This window comes from Mesoplodon bidens (genome assembly GCF_964165515.1).
Source record: "Mesoplodon bidens genome assembly, chromosome: 17".
Taxonomy (NCBI): domain Eukaryota; kingdom Metazoa; phylum Chordata; class Mammalia; order Artiodactyla; family Ziphiidae; genus Mesoplodon; species Mesoplodon bidens.
In genome coordinates, this window is record NC_138174.1 from 1,634,830 (window position 1) to 1,658,893 (window position 24,064).

General features: G+C 41.4%; 1 protein-coding gene across 2 annotated transcripts in view; it reads right to left on the reverse strand.

Moving 5' to 3' along the window:
• The window catches only part of MICU2 (mitochondrial calcium uptake 2), an 82,903-nt gene that overhangs the window by 23,476 nt on the left and 35,363 nt on the right, over positions 1 to 24,064 (reverse strand). The window contains exons 3-6 of one of the 2 annotated variants that reach the window (XM_081214533.1): positions 15,234 to 15,265; positions 15,055 to 15,130; positions 7,692 to 7,739; positions 6,648 to 6,730 (exon numbers count right to left, since the gene is read on the reverse strand). In XM_081214533.1, the coding sequence (XP_081070659.1) occupies positions 6,648 to 6,730; positions 7,692 to 7,739; positions 15,055 to 15,130; positions 15,234 to 15,265 (239 nt within the window). The remainder of the gene's footprint in view (positions 1 to 6,647; positions 6,731 to 7,691; positions 7,740 to 15,054; positions 15,131 to 15,233; positions 15,266 to 24,064) is intronic. The other variant, XM_081214534.1, reaches the window with a different exon arrangement.

Genomic DNA, 24,064 nt, shown 5'->3' on the forward strand with positions numbered 1-24,064 from the left:
TCTGTTACATAGGCTTATTCTGGGTAGTTCTCTTTGAGGATGTGACATTTGGGTGGAGATCTGAATAACTAAAAGCTACCACAGGAATGGGGAAAGGGCATTCTAGGTGGAGGTAAGAGCAAAGTCTGGCACAAACACGGGTGCTTTCTTAGAGAAACAAAGAAAGGTAAAGCTTTTATACGTAAGTGGTAAAAGAAGCAGGAAGACACATTCAAATACAAATTCTGAATGTCTAAAAAACTACCAACAAATTGACTAACTTTATATTGATCCATATTTTCAATTTCAGGCTGAAAATGAAGAAAAGTACATAGGGTCAATTTAACTTATTTTTGCTTTCAGGATGGATCATAATAGTTTAAATTCCGGAATAAGAACACTGTTCCAAAATCAAGAAGGATAAATTCTACTGAAGGCCTTTATATTTAATAATAACTCTAGCAGGTGTATTTAGCATGATAAAATTATAACCTGACTGCATTAAGAGCAGTTCTTCCTACCAGTATGGAAACAATGTGAAACCAGAGGACCACCTAAGGAGAAATTTATACTAGTAAACAGACTTGTCAGTCTATCTATTTATTGTTTAAAGAAGTTGCACTAAAACCCTGGCACTTATCCCAATAAGCAGATGTACTATCTATCAAGGTAAAAATTAAATGGATTTACTATTACTGGCTTTGATCTTTGCTGGTATTGTTTGTTATTATCTGACAGAGAATGGCTTATACACTTAGTTGCTATTTTACTTGTTCTTGGGATAAAGAAGTAAGCAATACACTTTCCAACACAGTTTGTAGATCTGGATATTAATAAGACAGGAATGTATCACAAAACACAAAAGTAATAAACGAAGGCAATTTATATTTTAGGACATTTTTACAAGACTTTATATTAATACATTCCTTCATTACTTTTGCATTTGCTGTTCAAATCACTTTGTTATATCTATGTTTTGGGTATTAAAGTAACTCTCATTACTTTTCTAGCAACAAATAAAATGCACAGGGGAAACATTCAGATAAGCTGAAAAAAAGAACAAACCCACAAAACCCTGCCTTTTAAATATGCTTTTCTGATCTGAAAAGAACTGTTTGGTGCTTTCAATAAACTTTCAAATAGAAGATGCTACAAACTTAGGTTTCCTAACACAATGACCATGGAAATGAAATAATTATTTAAATAATTAATGTAAGCATAGTTTTTCCTCCTCTATGCTGTTATTTTATTTTTTATTAAAAAAATTTTATTTATTTTTGGCTGCGTTGGGTCTTCGTTGCTGTGCGCAGGCTTTCTCTAGTTGCGGTGAGTTTCTCTAGTTGACAGCTGCCTGCATGGATGTCCTACCAGTTTATCAAGCTCACATTTCCAAGCTCAGAGTTAAGACCTTTCTCAGCCCAGTCCTCCTCTGAATTCTCCCACATATGAGGCAGGGTAACACTGAAGAAAGAGCAGGCTCCAGAGCTGGACAGACTCAGAGTCAAATCACGTGCTGCACACCAGTTCCCTCATCTTTAAGATGGGGATACTACTACTGATTCTGTAGGCTGCTGTAAAGATCTAATAATATAGCACAGATGTCATAACCAATCCTCAAGAGAAGGAGTCCTCTGTGCCCTTTGATCAGTTAGCACTATCATGACTCCTGGTCAGGCTGGCCGGAAAAAGCAGTGACCACCGTTGATTCCTTCCTCATGCTGGAAGCGGGGCCCCACACAGCCTGCACGCAGCACCTCTTGGGGGATTTCCCACTTCTCACTCCCAGCTGAAAACTGGACAATGACAACAGCCTATGGGCCTCCTGGCCTCCAGTCTCTCCACTTCTGGTTGGCCTTTCACACTGCGGCCAGAGATGAATCTGGAACACTGACGAGCCGGCTGGTCTCCCCGACAGGGTGTGCAATTCACATCCTACGTGTCTGCGCACATTTCAGCTGCACAGCTTCCACCACAGTTTCAGACAGCGGCCTACAGGTATTATCTCCCCAAGGGAACACTAATGACGGTCACTTAATCACTGTTTGTGCCAAACAGAGCAATGCTATTTCTGCTTTCCTTCACCTGAATGGAACTGATTTCAAAGATAAATTTATGACGACTACCTAGTATTTCCCGTCTTTCGTGCTTTTCGAGCATTTTTAACCCACGGTCCTGAGCAGAGCTACGTGTGATACCTGGAAATTCCTGGTTCTTTCCATTTTGTCTGTTTACAAGTACCTTCAACTTCTTGGTGGAATTCCAGGCTGCTTTCATAAACCAGTTGGTAACTGGTTAACAGTGATAAACTTTACCCACACTGCTTCTTTGGAAACAAACAGATTTGGTAATGTTTGTTCACAATGACTTAATGAAACACATTTTTTTTCCAAATCCATGTCTCTTACATATAACATATTTTGAATACATGAAACATTCCAAAGATTCTTTAAGCAGTTAAATGGTATGGTTTTCTCTATAGTTTTTCTATTACATTAAAAAAATTATTATTATTTATTTTATTTATTTATTTTTGGCTGCATTGGGTCTTCATTGCTGCGTGTGGGCTTTCTCTAGCTGCGGCGAGCGGGGGCTACTCTTTGTTGCGGTGCATGGGTTTCTCATTGCGGTGGCTTCTCTTGTTGCAGAGCACGGGCTTTAGGCGCCGGGCTTCAGAAGTTGTGGCTCACGGGCTCTAGAGCGCAGGCTCAGTAGTTGTGGCGCACGGGCTTAGCTGCTCCGTGGCATGTGGGATCTTCCAGGACCAGGGCTCGAACCTGTGTCCCCTGCATTGGCAGGTGGATTCTTAACCACTGAGCCACCAGGGAAGCCCCTCTATTACTTTTAACTTCTCCCACTTTTGAGAAAATGAATTCCACAAGATCACGACCTGTTTCTCTGAACAGTACAGTGAAACCTCACATATCTAGAGGAACACTTCAGGCAACTCCAATCCTTGGGAATCCTCCAGCTTTCTTACTTAAGCTGAAAACCCAGAAGTAAGAAAAACCTTTTCAGCATTTGAGACAAATGTCATAAAGAGCATGTAATAAAATATACTAAAAAGTTTCTAAAAATCTATAGCCTTGTATGTTCTAAAGCAGTGCTGAGCAACAGTAATATAATGGAGCCACACAGTGATTTTAAATTTTTTAGTAGGGCATTAAAAAAAGTAAAAAGACAAATCTATGTCATGGTGCTTAGCACATACTAACTACTTAGACAAATCACTGATGAATTAATGAGTATTCACATAAATGACTAATTTATGACTTTTAAAAAAAGCCTTTGAGATACGAAACAAATGGAACTCTCTTACATTGCTGGTGGGGATGTAAAATGGAACACAGATTTCGGAAAACAAAATTGGCAACTTCTTACTTTATACTTAGCATATGACCCAGAAACTCCACTCCCACATATTTAGTCAAAGAAAACATATGTTCACCCAAGACCTGCGTATGAATATTCACAGCAGCTTTATTTATAACAGCCCCAACCTGAAAACAACCAAAATGCTCATCAAGTGACTAGATAAACAGATCACATCCACACAATAAAATACTACTCAGCAATAAAAAGGAGTAAACTACTGACAAACGCAACACACAGATGAATCTGAGTCAAACAAACAGTACACATCAATACTTTCTGATTCCATTTATACGTAACTCCAGGAAAGGAACACATCTATGCTGGAAGAAAGCAGACCACTGGCTGGTCTCCTGGGGCCAGGAGAGGGGAGGAACTGAGTGTAAGGATACAGGAGGACTTTGTGGAGTGTGGAAATGTTTTAGACCTTGACTGGGCTGGTGGTGACATGAGCAAGTGGACTCTTTAAACAGGTACATCTGACTGTATATAAAGGATCCCTCAGGTCCCTTTGATAAGGATCCATCCACAGGCTTTGCAAATTTAATTACTAAAATATTTGGTTTTTTATGTAGGAAGCTATCTCAAAGATTAGAAACAAACAATATAGCAAAAAAGGTCTTAAGTAGGGAATACATTTATAAATCAGTGGGATCCTATAAAAATTAGGTTTATAAATATTTAACATCTTTAGAAATTATCTGGAAGAGGGTGTATAGTGTATAAATCTAAGCATAAAGTAAATGACAAGAACACATATGTGAGTGGGCAGTAAAGCAGCAGGTGAAATTCTCAGTGTTTCAGCTTGAAGTGTAGCAGAAACCATTTACTGCGGCCAGTGGCGGTAGTTGTTCAATTATTTTATTTTATTTTATTTATTTATTTTTGCAGTACACGGGCCTCTCACTGCTGTGGCCTCTCCCGCTACGGAGCACAGGCCCCGGACGCACAGGCTCACGGCCCAGCCGCTCCGCGGCATGTGGGATCCTCCCAGACCGGGGCACGAACCTGTTTACCCTGCATCGGCAGGCGGACTCTCAACCACTGCGCCACCAGGGAAGCCCTGTTCAATTATTTTAAAAAGTTTGTTAGGGACTTCCCTGGTGGCGCAGTGGTTAAGAATCCACCAGCCAATGCAGGGGACACGGGTTCGAGTCCTGGTACGGGAAGATCCCACATGCCGTGGAGCAACTAAGCCTGTGCGCCACAGCTACTGAGCCTGCGCTCTAGAGCCCGTGAGCCACAACTACTGAGCCCACGTGCCACAACTACTGAAGCCCGTGTGCCTGGAGCCCGTGCTCTGCAATGAGAAGCCACTGCAATGACAAGCATGCACGCCGCAATGAAGAGTAGCCCCCGCTCGCTGCAACTAGAGAAAGCCTGCGTGCAGCAACGAAGACCCAACGCAGCCAAAAAAAAAAAAAAAAAAAAAGTCTGTTTATCTGGGGAGTCATTTGAAAAAATAGATACCTACATAACAAACATTTAAATTAACTTAAAGAAGTAACATCCATTTTAGAACCAAAGGCTTTTTTCTTTGGAGTAAAGCCACTGATTGAAATTACTGGTTATTTTTCTTGTCTAAGTATATAAAAGATAATTTATCATCTGTAGTTTCCAGTTTCATTTTTGTTAAAGTGCAGCAAAAAATATAAAGAAACAGGTGAAATTAATATCTCAAAATTATGACATTACCACGAATCAAGATATTTTACATTCCTTTCTTTTTTCTTCAAAATCCAGTGCGAATTTTACATTACAAGACATTCAGATAATGTATCTCATTGGAAATACAGGCACACGTCGTTTTATTGTGCTCTGCAGATTTGGTGTTTTTTACAAACTGAAGGTTTGTGGCAACCCTGCATTGTCAGATGATGGTTGGCATTTGTTAGCAATAAAATATTTTTAAATTAAGGCATAGACATTGTTTTTTAAAGATATAATGCTATTCCGCACTTAATAGACTACAGGATAGTAAAAACATAACTTTTTTTTTATGTTTCAAATTTTTTATTTTTATTTATTTATTTATTTACATCTTTATTGGAGTATAAATGCTTTACAGTGGTGTGTTAGTTTCTGCTTTATAACAAAGTGAATCAGTTATACATATACATATGTTCCCATATCTCTTCCCTCTTGCATCTCCCGCCCTCCCACCCTCCCTATCCCACCCCTCTAGATGGTCACAAAGCACTGAGCTGATCTCCCTGTGCTAAAACATAACTTTTATCTGCCCTGAGAAAGTAAAACATTTGTGTGACTTGTTTTATTGTGGTGGTCTGGAACCAAACCCACAATTTCTCCAATGTGTACATGTACTTGAACCATATTTAGATTTTGTAAAATTTACAAAAGTAAATAAAAAGTAAATAAAAGTAAAAATTAAAAAGTAGATTCACATACTCAAGTTGTTTCAAATATACTTGAAAATCTGCCAATACCTGAAGTGAATGTCAGTTTTTAAATTTAAATTTAAATTTAATTAAAATTTGGAAACTCAAGTTTCTTAGTCACAAGATATTTAACAGCCACATGTGGCCACTGGCTACTTGACCGAACAGACCAAGTACGACTCGTTTTAAATATAATTTCAACAAGCCTTGTGGTCTGTCTTCCCAGTACACTGGGGACTGGGAGAAAGACACAGAGGACAGAACTGACTTATCTTCTCCATAAAGCGCTCCTCTAGATCGGGAACAGTGAGCTCTGCCTGGCATACTCCCCGCTGTTTACATGCACTGACGTACTTTTAACAGTACCATCGACTTCCTTGGAACGGAGTAAAATGTACTGCTGGCGTGTTACAGAGTTATGTCTTGGGAAATATCATTTAAACATATTTCACCTTTTCAATTATGAGCCTTCACAAATTCCTAGAGAATTTGAACCAATTTATACCTTTTGTGGCTTTTTCATTTTCCTTCCCTATTCTTCCTGAAGGCTTAAGGTTTTATTTTCCTTATTCTTTTTTTTGGTGGGGGTGTATCAATAATTTTTAACCCATCTATAAAGCGCTTTCTGTTGTATTATCATTTGCTGAAATCATAAAAATCAAACTCTAAAACATGCAGATGCTTAAGCTCATTTCTCCTTTTGGAATCTCATGCTCTGTTCTGTAACTGTTTCCTCAAGGCCGTATTATAGAAAATTTAATATTTTTGAATGTATAAATGATTTCTTGGCATTTTATATGTAAGCAGTAAATATAATTTTCATTTTAATGGAAATGTAAAATTATCACACAAACATCCAGGTGTTTTATAATAAACCAAAAATAACTACAATCTACTTACCTTAAAAAATTCCTTTTTCTCAACCATCTCATCGCCGTCTGCATCCAACATTTTAAATGCAACATGAAACCCAGTATGGGGTTCTGCAAGTGAAAAATGAATAATTACGTAAATGTTGGTGGAATGCAAGTTACCTGAAGATCTATAGGTCTTCAAACTTGAAATAAGCCACCAGAAACAACATGAGTAAGTGCCTGAAGTAGAGGAAAAACAGTCTCTCCTCAGGATAACAATTTTCAAAGGCTGGTATGTTTCCATGGTGTGCTGTTCTGCTATTAAGTGTTCTGCCTTTCAAAACAAAATTCATTTGAGAACTTAACGTATTTCTTCCGCTCTACTAGGGGCTTTCCTACATTCTTACAGTACGTTCTCTATTTTCACATTGATTACTACTCTTTATTTCCCTTTCCCAAGAGTAGGGTTTTGTAAAAATTATTTTGAAATAATTTTAGGCTTACAGAAATACTGCAAAGCTGGTACGGTGAGTTCCCACAGGCCCTTCACCCAGCCTTCTCTCATGGCAGCATCTTATGTAACCACAGTACCTTTACAAAAACTAAGAAATTAGCACCTTTAACTAAACTAGAGACTTTATTTGGATTCCATGGTTTTTCTATTCTAGGGTCAAACACAAGGAAGCCTGTTGCGCTTAATTGCTATGTCTCCTTATCTCCTCAGAGCTGTGAAAGTTTCTCAGTCTTTCCTTGATTCTCATGACCCGGACAGTGTGCAGAGAGTAACTGGTCAGGAGTTTTGCAGAATGTCACGTGAAGGATTTTTAATATTCCCAAGTGAAGGCTGCGTCTGACTCTTCAGTTCAATAAGCCTTCAGTTAAGGAGACAAAGTTGTGGGGAGCCCGAGTGCAGGGGAGGTGGTGAGACTTCAGGGATAATCTCACCCCACAGAATCATTCTGTAGGTACAGAAAGCAAGGCACCAATAACATTCTTCACGATAAAGATATAAATACCAAACTTCCAACACCCTGTCTGGTAAGACGAGAGAATTCCACATGATCGATGAGAAAAACTGTGGAATACTTACTAGTGAGGATTGTAAGCAAGAAAAGATACTCGGTATATGAAACCAGCCCTGAAAGAGATAAAGACATCAGAAAGTAAGTTTTAGATGGTTTAGAAGTAACCATATACATACTATATGGAACCTTCACCTAATTAAAAACACACACGTTTACTTTAAATTACCTCTCTGGTATAGCAGAAAAATTTCATAAGAGTTAAGTACAGTACTAATACTTCAAAAAAAAGGAGACTTTTATTAGGTCACTATTACTAGGAAGGAAGGGGAATGGTCATTGGTCAGCAAGTACAAGCCTCCACTAGAGGTTTTATCTGCATGGCATTTTGCATAATTTCATCTCAAATTTTACTATTCATAACATCTCAAGTGAAGCAAACTTATAAATTCAGTAGAGTGACAGAGATTTGGATATACCAAAGGTCAAACCATGTTATTTAAAATGAAGGAATTAAATTTCTGTAGCAGTGACTTGATTTTAATCTATAGGTTCTCCCTGGTCTTTCTCCCCCTCAGTTTCAACTTAACTGTTGAAGAAGCCTGGTCATTTGTCCGGTAAAGTTTAATAAGAGTGTAGAAGATTTGCTAACTGCATCTTTTTGGTGTCATTTCACATGTTCCTCTAACGTCTATATTTTCTACAAACTGGTACTTACTTAGATCCAGAGCTGTGCTCAGATTCAAGTTTAGTTTCTGGCAACAATTCTTTTTTTTTGGCCGTGCCGTGCGGCATGCGGGATCTTAGTTCTCCAACCAGGGATCAAACCTGTGCCCCCTGCATTGAGAGCGCAGAGTCTTAACCACTGGACCACCAGGGAAGTCCCAAGAATTCTTAATAGATGGTGCTGCATACTTTCACCAGGAGGTCAAAATGTAAATGTTTATAGAAACTGCTAAATACCACTGAGAGATACTGATAGTAAGAGTTCCAGGACTTAAAAAAAGGTGAAGTCTTCCAGGGTTTAGATGACCGAAGATGTCTCAGAGGAAGTAGTTCTAAAAATGGTCTTTGTTCCTTTTTATGGTTGAGTAACTATACTCCAATAAAAATTAATTAAAAAAACGGTCTTTGAATGATGGGTGAAAACTGCAATGAAGCAGGGGTGGTATAAGTGGGAAAGCCATATGTATAGGAGAGATGAAGCTGCATATGAACACTGAAAAGTGAGGGTTTGTCTGCAAGGATGTTCCTGTGGAAGAGTCAGTGGGAAGCACAGCTACATGGTGGCTCAGAGATGAGGAAGGCAGCCTGGCAGAGGGTGACGGCAGCGGACCTGCACCATCCTGCTGTGAAGACGGACCAGTCCCTATGGGCCCCCGGTCGGATACAGCAGAGACGCAGGGCCGAAAGCAGTGCAGAGCAAACAAGGCAGGTAAGGGTTTGACACCCAGGTAGTTCAGTGCTTCAGCTAACAGGCAACTTCAAGTATGTATTTAAATGCTCTTAATGACTTAACAGTTTTTTACATCAGCAATTTTTCTGTCATTTTTATTTTGGAGCAGCTGTGCTTCCCTTTAATAAAAAGCCTAGAGTAAGTCTTCAGGTATTTTTTTCCTAGAAATATTCAGTGTTTATATGAAGGGAGAATAAATTAAATGTGTTTTGTCATATCTCATACCTGAGAGAAATGCTCTAACGTTAGTTGAAGGATCAAAGTATTTCATATCTTCGCAGCCTCAAAAAAGTGAACAGCTTTTTTCTAATTTTCAAAGGAATACAGCAATGCGAAAAAATGGCCAAACTGCTGGACTGAACTGGGCTTGGTGCCAAAAGAAGACTTCACTTTTCTTTTCTCGAGACATAGGTACATGTCCTGTGCACAGGGCAACTTTTTGAAAAAGAAAATTCTTTGAAATACTGACTTAAAAAAATGCTTGAATAAACACAGTTGAGACAGTGTAAAAACAGCACCTTACACTCTCAAGATAGATTATAGACAATATAGCTCTCAAACAGCATTCTAGGCACCTGCCTCTGAAAATGCTTTTAAAGGAAACTGACACTTCCGAATATTTATAGGAGAAACAGTTTAATACATATTTGTTGCACTGAATTGTAAAATAAATGCTGTTAAATGTCAATGTTTCAAAACTGCATGTCAAATAGGAAAGTATTTTTAAAAATTTATATTAAAAAAAAATTCTTTTTGGCTACACCGCACGGCATGCAGAACTTCCCCGACCAGGGACTGAACCCCCCGCAGTGGAAGCGTGGAATCTTAACCACTGGACCACCAGAAGAGTCCCTATATTTAAAAATTTATTAAAGAATCCTTAAGGGCCACTAGAAGAGATGATTAAATTCTGTTAGTTACTATGCTTCTGTAGAAATATTTTAAATTTGGAACCGTTGAAAAATATGACTTGCTACTAAATGCAATTTTGAGAACTCTGTTCTCCAAAGAGAAATTACTACATGTATCATAAGAACACATCTATATCTTACAATATATGTTATAATTTATATCCAGTATATCCCTGAGGATGGTATTATGTTGAGAATTCTGCTCAGTTTCAAAAAATACATAATAGGGGCTTCCCTGGTGGCACAGTGGTTGAGAGTCCGCCTGCCGATGCAGGGGACACGGGTTCGTGCCCCGGTCCAGGAAGATCCCACATGCCGCGGAGCGGTTGGGCCCGTGAGCCATGGCCGCTGAGCCTGCGCGTCCGGAGCCTGTGCTCCGCAGCGGGAGAGGCCATAACAGTGAGAGGCCCGCGTACCGCAAAAAAAAAGAAAAAAAAATAATAATTATAACTTATAATTTACTTTTCTTTATAATAAGGCATGGAGGTGGATTATTTTCTTATTTCAAGAGTATACTACCCTTTTGTTAGTTATGATATAATATACATTCTGATAGTTGTTTTAGGTGGTAAAATAGAATATTTTAAATTGTTCCAAATGTAGCTAAATTTACATTCTTTTTTTTCAAATGGCTTCATTAATATCAACAAAGGAGTATATCTGGAAAAAAGTGTATCTTGAATCTTTCCTATAAAATATTCAGTGTTTTTTCTTTAACCTGGAATGTACATTTCAACTCATGTATTTCAGAGAAAAACTAAAAAAATAAGTCTTGTTAAGTCCTTCCTCAACATCTTTTCTTGTCCTGTAAGTTCTCTAGAGGTGGGAGAAGAGAGGATGAATTCAATAAATATTTAGGAGGCAAAATTAGGAAGATCTGTGTTTGGCTGCATATGAAGGATGGAGGGGCAAAGAGAAAGTGTTCAAAGCTATTTCCGGGTTTCAGTGAGCTGGGTGAAAAGTACCAGCACCCAGTAAGACACAAACAAAGCCTGGGTTCAAGGCAGCTGGCGGCTGGGGAAGCGGCAGCTTCCAGTAGCTCTTACTTGGCCTTTTCACTTCACTCTCCTTCGGATCCCTCACCACCACGTGGCTCTGCTGTTCTCCTGCATTTCCGTCAGTGGCTTCAGTTCCTTGTCATCAGTAAGTTCTACCGTTAAGTCCCCGTTTCCTTACCAGTCCTAATTAGTGACGGCCGTTTTTAATACACCCCCGTGTGAACGGCAGGAAGTGAGGTTGAATTCTCCTCCTGCCGCTGCCCAGCGCACATTTTCATTCGTCCTCTCTGACTCTGAAGTGAATGCTACCATGGTCTCGCTCCCTGCAGTCACTTCTTCCTTCTAGTTCCCCTTAAAGCCTCTCTTTGCTCTATTTCTCCTACTAACATCCTTATAGATTTGCCTAAAGGGGGAAAAAAAAATCAACTTCCTGCTGTGGACTTCCATCTTCTGTTTATTTTTCGAACAGTCCGTCACTAAGGGCCTTCTCCCCTGTCATCCAGAAACACTGACTTTTTATTCTTTAAGAAATGTGTGTGATGCCCCTGTTCATTTTGAGAATATAAGTAGTCCTCCAGTTACATAAAGAACAGGGAACGAGAGCTATGGAGTGAGAAGTGTGAGTAGGCTGATGGATTTGTCTCCCATGGTTAGAAAGCGGTACGTACAGATGGAGAGAGAGCTAGAGATCCAGACACATGTATATGTGTCTGTTACTGACACTTAAAGACAGAGCCTAGAAAAGAAGTTACTACCCATCTTCCTCAGTACCCTCTGCATCTCCTATGGTATGGAAGCAGCACAGCTGGTAACGACACAGATTCACAACCCTCCTTCCCGAGACCAGACCGTGACTGCGGACATGGCCCGGGCCCAGCAGAACCTCTAACTGAGCAGCTCCAGGGACAACTCCGCCCCCGCCCCCGCCCCCCAGCCCGTCTGAAGCGCTACGACTGTAACTAACACAGTTCTGGAAGCTGCACCAACTGTCTACTTCCCCTCAGGTCGCACTGCTGCTCTCAGGGCTCCACGAACGCGGAGCCCGGAAGCCTGGCCACTCCACGCTGTCATCTCCGAGCCGAGCACACGACGCTCCGCTCGCTGCTCTGAAACCTCCACTCCCGCCTCGTACAGGAGGCCTCACAAACACTGCCCCTCACTTGCCAGGGGGCCTCCCACTTCCTCAGAGTTTGTTAAGTCTTGCCTTTAAACCTCGGCGTCTCCTGGGAGACCACACTGTCTCCCGGCTTTTCAGGGCTGACGAGCGGCTCTGCGCTCTGGGCACCGCGCCGCCCAGCGCGTGGCCCCTGCAGTCCCTGCGGAACCTCCCGCCGGCTCCTCTTCTGCGCCCTCCTCAGGCGCCTCGGCCCCCTCTGCCCAGACGAGAGGGGCTTCTCTCATCCGACTTGCCGCCGCCTTCTTACCACTCCCCCACGGCAACCCGCCGTTCCCAGGACAAGGCCCACGCTCCTGGACACGCCCCCCCACGCTGCGTGCGTACGGCTGAGGCTGTGCTCTCCTCTCTGGCTTAGGTCCAACCGCCCTCAGCGGCCACACCCGCTTTCCAAGAGGCCTCTGTCCTCTTTGTTGACACGCCCGCAGCTGGTCTGCACCTCATCCTTCGGACCCAACCCACCTCCATGCCTCTGCTTCTCCCCGGACGCTCTGCGACGCTCTCCGCAATCGCCTTCCTCAGTAAACACTTTAACTGGTCGCCCTGTGCTGAGCCCTGCCGCACCCGCAAGCGGCTTCTCCGCTCGGGACGCCGGCACCCTTGCAGACGGCTCAGGTGGTGACTCCTGTCCCCACGCCACGCTCATCCCAGACCTTTGCCCTTCCAACCTCTCGCAGAAACCTGTTACTCCGAGGCTGATGCCGTCGAGCTGGCCACCTCCGACTTTCTTCCTGGTCACCTACCTGGCTCCCTCTCTTTACTTTAGCCTTCCGTCGCTGGAGGCCTGAGCGCCTGGTCCATCGTCCAGCACACAGGACCACACTCTACTCTCAGACCCGGGGTCACCCCTGTCACATTCACGCTGCCACTCACTCTGCTCCAGCCGGCCGATTCCACGACCGCACCCGAGGCCGAGCTCACCTGCAGCGGCTTCCGCTCCGAAGCGGAGCGCAGACCCCGGCTCTGCGCGCACGGTGGGCCCCGCTCCCGGGTCCCCAGCCCCCCTGCTCCCACCCTCACCGTCCGCTCTCTCCTGACTTCCCACTTTCTTTCCATCGCTCTTCCCATCTTTCTTCTCTCCAAGGCTTGTTACTTAAAGCCTCTCTTGTTTGTAAGTAAAACTGCTGCCCTCGCACCGTTAACCCCCAAGCCCACGACTTTTCTTCCCTGCGTTTGCCTAGTAACACCCTAACCGCACGCTTCTGTGCGCTTCCCCGCCTGCCTGCGGCCGGGGGAGAACCAGCTGGTGGCTGTTCCCTCACCACCCACATTGTCTTATGAGCTCTGGCCTTCCCAGAAAGCTTCCTACGTTTCTCTGTCAGCTCTCTTTACTGGTCACAGACGCCACTTCAAACCTCCTCCTTTCTCCACACCCTCCACTTTACGAAGGAATCAGGGCCACCCCCAAACCTGCCTCAACTTCTCAGCTCTGCTCTGCAAACATGTGTGGTAAACACCCGCACATCACCCCTCCCCACGCGGTACGACGCAAAGCTCCCCGCTGAGGGGCGCGCCCCCCGCCCCCTCACACCCAGACGCGCACTCAAAGCCCTTCGTGCAACACAGACCGCCAGGACCGGCCTCCAGCTCACACCCGCCCCGCCCTGCACCACTGTCCTCCACGCTCTACAATCTGCCCCCAGAACCCGTCCCAGCACCGCCCCTGCCCTTGCTGAAGCGCGGGAGCACCTCCCCACCGCCAGCCCCAACCACGTTCTGACCCGCTTCCTTCACGGGCCCTGCACACTGATGCTCCCTCCCTCCCAGGCTCCCGCGACTCCCTCTCCCCCTCTGATGTCTCTGCCTCCTCTCCTCCACGGGCACCTCCTCCTCCCCTGCTCCCGTGAATGCTGGTGTCCTCTGCGTTCTCTCTGAGGCTTTGTCTTCTTACTTTAGAATAATCACTTTACTTACTTACTTATTTGGCTGCACCCTTTGGCATGCAGAACTTCCCTGACCAGGGATCAAACCCGCGCCCCCTGCAGTGGAAGCACAGAGTCTTAACCACCGGACCGCCAGGGAAGTCCTTTCTCTTCTTCTTCTTTTTTTAAAAAAAATATTTATTTATTTGGCTGTGTTGGGTCTTAGTTGTGGCACTCGGGATCTTTTGTTGCAGCGTGCAGGCTCTTAGTTGCGGTACGTGGGCTTAGCTGCCCTGCAGCATATGGAATCTTAGTTCCACAACCAGGCATCGAACCCGAGTCCCTTGCATTGGAAGGCGGATTCGTAACCACTGGACCACCAGGGAAGTCCCAAGTCCTTTCTCTTCTCTTTTTTTCTTTTATAAATAAATAAATGTATGTATGTATTTATTTATGGCTGCATTGGGTCTTCGTTGCTACGCGTGGGCTTTCTCTAGTTGTGGTGAGCGGGGGCTACTCTTCGTTGCAGTGTGCAGGCTTCTCACTGTGGTGGCTTCTTTTGTTGCAGAGCACGGGCTCTAGGTGCACGGGTTTCAGTAGTTGCAGCACACGGGCTCAGTAGTTGTGGCACACGGGCTTCGTTGCTCCGCAGCATGTGGGATCTTAGTTCCCGGACCAGGCATCGAACCTGCGCCCCCTGCACTGGCAGGCGGATTCCCAACCACTGCACCACCAGGGAGGCCCATCTCTCCTCATTCCAGATGCTGTGCCTCACCCTTCTCTCCAAGTTTACTGAAATCAATGTTTAAATAATTTTTCTGTGACAGCTCAAAAAGTTTAAGAAAAAGCTGCTTCAAATGTAATGAGTTTATTATGATTTAAAAACATCTATTAAATAACACACTGTTATAACAGTATCTCTGTAGATTCTCTAATGTATGTTCTTCAATATGCAGCTGCAAACCTCATAACTGAATTCCTTAATAATACTTTGGTTAAATAAAACACAAGTTATACAAATAAAAATTACCTTTATCGCCAAGGTCTCTAAAAAAAGTTGATCCACAACCAGCTCTTTTGATTCCTGCCAGCACGTCCTCAATATCCTTTGAATAAACAAATTAAAGTCTTTCAATTTAATTTATAATAGTTGATTTTCTATCTTAAAAAAAAAGAAAAAGAAAAAAGACCTTCACCTCCATTGCTTACCTTATTTGTCAGCCTCTTGACTAAAGTTTTACCTATAGCAAAGAAGAAATATTATTTAGTACCCATATACCTTGGTAAAATTCAACTTCCATTAAGAAGAAAATCACTTAAAAGACAAAACAAATAATTAAATATTTATAAAAAATAGAAGTCTGGCAATTTTACCTAATATCTTTAAACAAAAGTTATGAGCCAGAGAATTCTAAGTGTAAACACAAACACTGTATGTAGTTCTTTGTAAGACCTATGTTCATTTTCACTCACTCCCTTCCAGAAACATGGAACATTCTAACCATCTCTCACTCATTGTAGCTGTCTAAGAGAAATAAATTTGTGCCAAACATTCTTTCTTTCTTTACATGATTATTAAAATCTGCCTCCTTTTGCTTTCACTGACTAAAAAAATACACATTCATGTTTCAGAAAGCTACCTTTTTAACACTGAAAAGTTCTTAAGGTCACAGATCTGCAGTCAGATCTAAAGGCTGGTCAGGGTCTCCCCTGGTGGTGCAGTGGTTAAGAATCCGCCTGCCAATTCAGGGGACACGGGTTCAAGCCCTGGTATGGGAAGATCCCACATGCCGCGGAGCAACTAAGCCCGCGAGCCACAATTACTGAGCCTGCGCTCTAGAGCCTGCGAGCCACAACTACTGAAGCCCGGGCGCCTAGACGCCACGCTCCCCAACAAGAGAAGCCACCACAACGAGAAGCCCGCGCACCGCAACGAAGAGTAGCCTCCGCTCGCCGCAACTAGAGAAAGCCCGCACAGCAACGTTGCGCAGCAACGAAGACCCAATGCAGCCAAAAATAAATAAATAAAATAAACAAATAAATAAGTAAAAAAAATAAAAGTAAAGGCTGGCCAAGATGGCTGTTCATTCTAAAGTGATGTTATTTTTAACAGTTGCCTACTGGATAACAGATTAAAATTCTTTCAGGCTTTCCGCCATCTTCTTTAGGCTGACCTCATTTTCCTCTTATCCACTGTAATTCTAAAGCAATCACCTTGCTTCTTTTGTTGAGACTTTTTCTGAAGACAGCCTCAAGCCATTTACACACCTAGAACACTGAAAAATATTTTGTTAATTTTATTTCTTACGTAAGCCATATGCGTCACAAACTTCCCTTCTTGCTCTCAAAATTATCCATAAAGTTCGTTCAGTGCAATTACATGGTGTGTGAAAATTCAGGTGACAGGTTGAAAAAAAAGAATACTTTTAGATGTGGCTTTTTGCAGTTTGCGATGCTTAAATTTGGACTATAAATCTACTGGGGACAAATTCTATTATTTACTGTTAATAAATTATCAAGATTTTATTTTTGCTTTAATAATTAAAACATTAATTGTGAACATGACTATATAATTTTTAGAAACATCTATGACCATGTCTGTAAGCTTAGGAGTTACTATTTTGGAAAAATTGTTTGTCATTGATAAACTATTAAGTGTTACCCAATGACAAATAACGATTCTAATGTTACGTGCTATTATAACATGAGATCATCAAATAGATAGAAGTTACCCGGTTATTTCATGTTGACTACAAGTTCTGCCCGATACCTGTATATGTATTTGATTATCAAAAATGGAGAATCCATGTACTAAATGAACTTGTCTTGCAAAAAAAATTTTTCAAAATGGAATCAATAATTAGAAAATGATAAAGAAATTACCTTTGCTGGAGCACAGGGAGATCAGCTCGGTGCTTTGTGACCGCCTGGAGGGGTGGGATGGGGAGGGTGGGAGGGAGGGAGATGCATGAGGGAAGGGATGTGGGAACAGATGTATATGTATGACTGATTCACTTTGTTATAAAGCAGAAACTAATAAAAAAAAAAAGAAAAAAAAAGAAATTACCTTTGCTGATAAAAAGTCTGGGGTACCTCTCTTTCAGAAAATTCATTTTTAGGTTTAAAAAAAAAAAGACAAGGCAGAGCTCCTAGGAAAACACCCTGTCTTTCTTATTTCCTTTCTCCTAAGTCAATAAACATTTCTCTGAGTAAGAGAGGGGATTGTGGTGTTTCCAACCCAGAACGCTCTGCTGGGGTTTCTTAGTGCCTCTCACCCAGGCTGCCTGGTTTTAGACCGCTCGTTTATGGGCTCCCCAAGGAGAGAGACCAAGTATCAGATTTAAGAGGGGTGCGGTCTGGTCGGCTACACGAGGGGCATGACCTTTGTCCATCCGACAACAGTAACAACACAAAGACACATTAAATATACTTAAATATATGTATTCATTTTTTGCCAGTCCTCTCCCCCCCCCTTTTTAAAAAACTGAGGTAGAGTTGATGTACAATATTAGTCTCAGACATAAAACATAGTGATTAATAATTTTGATAGGTTATACTCCATTTATAGTTATTATATTGGTTATATTCCCTGTGCTGTAGCAGGGGTCCCCAAACCCCGGGCTGCGGACCGGCATCGGCCCCGCGGCCTGTGAGGAACCAGGCCACACGGCAGGACGTGAGTGGCGGGTGAGGGAGTGAAGCTTCATCTGCTCCCCCATCGCTCGCATCACCGCCTGAACCATCCCCCCCCCACCCCCCGCCCCGTCCTGGTCCGTGGAAAAACTGTCTTTCACGAAACCGGTCCCTGGTGCCAAAAGGGCTGGGGACCACTGCTGTAGAGTATATCCTTGTAGCTCATTTTACACAGAGTCGTTTGTATCTCTCAACCCCCTATCCCTATATTGCCGCCCCCCCCTTCTTCTCCTTCCCCACTGGTAACCACTAGTTGTTTCTCTGTATCTGTGTCTGTCCCTTTTTTGTTATATTCATTTGTTGTACTGTTTAGATTCCACATATATGTGATAACATGGTGTTTGTCTTTCTCTGTCTGACTTACTTCACTTAGCATAATGCCCTCTGGGTCCATCTATATTGTTGCAAATGGCAAAAATTCATTCTCTTTTATGGCTGAGTACTATTCCACTGTATGTATACACCACATCTTCTTTATCCATTCATCTATTGATGGACACCTGGGTTGCTTCCGTATCTTGGCAATTGTAAATAGTGCTGCTATGAACATCTGGATGCATGTATCTTTTCAAATGTTTTCTTTGGACACATACCCAGGAGTGGAATTGCTGGATCATATGGTAGTTCTATTTTTATTTTTTTGAGGAACCTCTATACTGTCTTCCACAGTGTCTGCATCAATTTACATTCCCACCAACAGTGTAGGAGGGTTCCCTTTTCTCCATATCCTCACCAACATTTGTTATTTGTGTTCTTTTTGAGGATGGCCACTCTGACTGGTGTGAGGTGATACCTCATTGTAGTTTTGGTTTGCATTTCTCTGGCGATTAGCAATGTTAAGCATCTTTTCATGTGCCTGTTAGCCATCTGTATGTCTTCTCTGGAAAAATGTCTATTCAGGTCTCCTGCCCATTTTTTAATTGTGTCTTTTGTTTTCTTGAGATTGAGTTGAATGAGCTATTTATATATTTTGGATATTAATCCCTAATCAGCCATAAATACTTTCACACACATAAGAAATGCATTCTTATTGTTTTCATAGCTATTTCATATATATTTATGCTGTCATATAAAAATAACAGAATGGGAAAAACAACAGCAAAAAAGGCAGATCTAGAGTTGAGGCTGCCTTGCTTCACTGTGCAGTATGAAAGGATGGAAAATACATTGTAGCTTTTCTCGGTAGGGGAAGGGATAAATCTTCAACACTATGATGGGATTTTGGCTCAAGAAGTAGAGTGTTTTAGAAGGTCTCCACCTACTCTGGAGATTCCACCATGTGGTTTTCACTGTTTACAGAGGATTTCTGAAGTTAAAAACCAGGAACAAGCACGTCTTGTTACAGGCAAACAGCCATTTTAATACTTAAAGTAAGTAAAACTGCAACAATACATATTAAGTGTTGTTATAGGTCAAATAAATCTTTGCCTGTAGCCAAAATAAAGTTATTTGATAACCATAACTATAAAAACACTGCTAACTGTATCTAATTCAACTTCATTTTGCTAGAGATAAGTGGACTTCTGACACATAAAAATTAGACAATAGAGACATTTACATCATTTCACATCTCGCCTAAATATATGGAACAACTTAGCGTCAATATTAGAATTGGTATAAGAGCTGATTACACACTTGCTTGAATCCAGTCTCAGCTATGATGGAAATCAAGGCAGAAAATAGCACATCAGCAAAGCAACTAAGCTACCAAATATCACTAATAAAAGTGATAACTGGAGGAAAAAAAGGAAGGCAAATTCAGTGGTGCTATTTTCTTTCAACAAAGCATATGGCTTGTTTATTTTGCTGGAATATTTAAACAGTGAGAGCCAGAGATGACCTCTGGTTGGCATTTCTTCTAGAGGAAGACAAATGTGATGCCCTGAAATGCCTAAAACTGGCCTCCTTGCCAACTTTGATAAGTCGCTTCTTGAAATACATTTACATCATTTTTTTTTTTTTTTTTTGCGGTACACGGGCCTCTCACCATTGCGGTCTCTCCCGTTGCGGAGCACAGGCTCCGGACGCGCAGGCTCAGCGGCCATGGCTCACGGGCCCAGCCGCTCCGCGGCGTGTGGGATCTTCCCAGACCGGGGCACGAACCCGTGTCCCCTGCATCGGCAGGTGGACTCCCAACCACTGCGCCACCAGGGAAGCCCGGGTAAAGTGGAAAGATAATTAAATTGTTGCCAGAGAGTGGGATTCTGTAATTTGGGATTTCAAAACTGGAGCAATTCTAGGTAATGGACATGGGAGGTGAATGATAAGAACGAAGGTCACTAAAATTGAGGACTAAGTACTGTAAGGCTAACGACATTTAGTAGAAAACAGCATCAAAGCCTGGAATTCAATAGAAAAGAACTTAAATAAGGGAAATGGTGTTTTAGCTAGATAACCTAATTCTGAAAGAGCACGTTTTTATGGTTTTCTGAGTGTGCAACAAGGGATTACGATGACACTGATCTCCCCCAAACCTAACAAATAATGAAGGAGAACAAACAGCCAGCATCCACCTGAAAGAGGCATGGGGAGACGGTTCAAATAAGCACCATCAATTACTATTAATAAAGTATATTATTTGTAAGAAGTCCAGGAAGATAAATACCAGGTAAAAATGAGTTTAGGAGCTAATACATTTCAGACTGCTTTCTTTCTTTCTGTTTACACATGAGGATCACGGGTCATTGGGTTGGCTCTGTTTTTCCTTGTTTTGCTGTTCATCATGATCCGTAGGAATGCAACCAAGATTCTTCTTCTTCTTATCCATGATGAAAAATGAAGATGAAGGACATCATATGCATAAAGGATGTATTATTCAGCCTTCAAAATTACTCAATTCTTCATTTAGCTAAATGCCTTCTGACAGAGTTTAACTGCATTCCAATGAATAATAAAGTAGAAACATTATAAGAACCTAAATTGGTTGAATCAAGGGTTGCATAAAAAAAACAACGAAAGAAAGAAAAAGCCATGTAAACTTTGAACTTCATTAGAAGAACCTGGGCCTATGGCTAAAACAAAGTAGAGCGAAGTAAAAGTTCGATTCAATTGAAAGAACATAAAATGGGAGAAAATTCTTTTTTTTGGCAGGGGGGTGCTGTGCTGCGCAGCTTGTGGGATCTCAGTTCCCCAATCAGGAATTGAACCTGGGCCATGGCAGTGAAAGCCCGGAATCCTAACCACTAGGTCACCAGGGAACTCCCAGGAAAATTCTTGAAAGAACATAAAATGGGGGAAAATTCTTTGATGACACTGAGCACAAGAGTAAATAGCTCATGTTACATGAGGAAGAAAATACAAATGTTTGTGAGAGAAAGTCAAAGGAGTGAACCACTGAGTCAGGTGAAGAGAAAACAGACATTAACACATACTGTTTACAAGTATATGATATGTTAATATTCTGCTAATCAAGCTTTTACAACCTCCACTTGAAACCCTAAATGAAAAAATTAGAATAAATTACAATATAGGTCACAGCACAAACGTTTCGGATAAACAAGAACTGTTTGGCTATGAAGTATTTCTAAAAAATTCTTTCATTATCCTTTGTTTTCTTTCATAATATCATCCTCTCTGTTTTGTACCTTACAGATAAAAATTTTTAGAAAAAGCAATCTATACCTGTCATTTTCATTTCTTTCTAATTCTTTCTTTAACTGTCCACCACTCTCTTGATACCTATCTACCAAAGGTCCTGGTGACCCATGCTGATGACCAAATCCAACAGCCTCTCCCCAATTCCCATCCTACTGGATCTTTCTGGACACCCACACTACTGACCAAACACTTCCTGCTCCCATGACACTGCACTGCCATCCGTGGCCAATGGTCTTATTTAAAGAATCTCTGTAACTGGCTCTTCTTGCTTCACTCACCTTCTAAATGTAGATTTCTTTAAGACATCTTTTTAACTTTTTCTTTTTAATGCAAATAATAAATATTTGTTGCTGATGAATAAGAAAATTACAAGACAAAAAGAAAATACAAAAACTGGTAATTCCGGGCTTCCCTGGTGGCACAGTGGTTGAGAATCTGCCTACCAATGCAGGGGACACGGGTTCGAGCCCTGGTCTGGAGGATCCCATGTGCCGCGGAGCAACTGGGCCCGTGAGCCACAGTTACTGAGCCTGCGCATCTGGAGCCTGTGCTCCGCAACAAGAGAGGCCGCGATAGTGAGAGGCCCGTGCACCGCGATGAAGAGTGGCCCCCGCTTGCCACAACTAGAGAAAGCCCTCGCACAGAAATGAAGACCCAACACAGCCATAAATAAATAAATAAATAAAATTTAAACTGTCCTTTCCCAAGGTTGCTTCTTTGAAAAAAAAAACTGGTAATTCCAAAAGTAAGAGTGAACCATTAGCAATGTGGCGAATATCCTTCAAGACTGTATTTTACTCATACATATATATAAACAAGGAAAAAATGGGATCTCACTCTTTATATGCTTTTAAAAAGTTGCCTAACTGACAGACTTGAAGGGAAAAAAGACAGTTCGACAATAATAGATTTCAATACTCTACTTTCAACAATGGACAGAACCACTACAGAGAAGATCAGTAAAGAACTAGAGAATGCGAACAACACTGTAAACCAACATGATGAAACTTACGGAACACAGTAAAAAACAGGAAATGTGAAGAATGTATCCAAACAAGTATGGAGTGTGAATCAGTAATCAAAAACTTCCCAACGGGGCTTCCCTGGTGGCGCAGCGGTTGAGAGTCCGCCTGCCAATGCAGGGGACACGGGTTCATGTCCTGGTCCGGGAAGATCCCACATGCCGCGGAGCGGCTGGGCCCGTGAGCCATGGCCGCTGAGCCTGCGTGTCCAGAGCCTGTGCTCCGCAACGGGAGAGGCCACAACAGTGAGAGGCCTGCGTACCACAAAAAAAAAAAAAAAGAAAGAAGGAAAAGGCCATCTTAAAATTAATATGGAATTGCAAGAGACCTTGAATAGCCAAAAGAATCTTGAAAAAGAAGAACAAAGTTGGAGGATTCAGACTTCCTGATTTCAAACCCTAATCCAAAGCTATAGTAATCAGGCCTGTGTGGTACTAGCAAAGGATACACATACAGAACAACAAAACAGAATTGAGAGTTTGGAAATAAACCTATACATTTATACTCAGTTGGATATTGACAAGGAAACCAGGACAATTCAATGGGAGAAACAACACTTTTCAACAAATGAATAATCAGATCATTAGATAATAGATAATAGATTAAAATAATTAGATAATAAATAATAAACAGAGAGCCACATGCAAAAGAATGAAGTTGCACCCTTTTACTTTACACCACTTACAAAAATTAACTTAAAATGGATCAAAGACCTAACCTCAATAGTTAAAACTATAAAACAGGCAAATCTTTATGACTTTGTATTTGGCAATATTTTCTCAACTATGACACTAAAAATATAGTCAACAAAAGTAAAACAAATACATATGACTTCATCAAAATTAAAAGCTTTTGTGCATCAGAGGACACTATGAAAAGAGTGAAACGATAATCCACAGAATGAGAGAAAAATGCAATCTGCCCATTTCACCTAAGTTATCTGCATACAGTTGTTCATTGTATTCCTTTATGATCCTCTATGATCTAAGTTATTTGCACACAACTGTTCGCTGTGTTCCTTTATGATATTTTAGGATCCTTATGATTCCTTTATGATCCTTTATGTATTCCTTTATGATCCTTTTGACTTCTGTTAAGGTTGTTAGTAATGCTCCCTCTTTCACCGTTTTCCAATAGTTTGAGTTTTCTCTTTATTTTTCCTTGGTTAATTTAGCTAAAGTTTTTTCAACTTTTGACACCTCTTTTCAAAGAACCAGTTTTCAGTTTCATGGATTTTCCTCTACTTTTTCTAGCCTCTTTTTTCTTTATCTATCATCTTTGTTATTTCCTTTCTTTTGCTTGCTTTAGGTTTAGTTTGCTCTTCTTTTTCCAATGCCTTAAGATGACAGGTTAGGTTACTGATTTGAGACCTTTTTCTTTATTAATATAGGTATTTACAGTTGTAAACTGCCCTCTAAGCACTCTTTTAGCTGCAATCCATAATTTTTGATGTATTATGTCTTCATTTTCATTCATCTCAAAGTATTTTCTTTTTCTTTCTTTTTTAAGAAATTGAAGTATAGTTGATTTACAATGTTGTGTTAGTTTCAGGTGCACAGCAAAGTGATTCGGTTATACATATATATATATCTGTTCTTTTCCAGATTCTTTTCCCTTATAGGTTAATACAAAATATTGAGTATAGTTCCCTGTGCTATACAGCAGGTCCCTGTTGGTTATTTATTTCATATATAGTAGTGTGTATATGTTAATCTAAAACTCCTAACT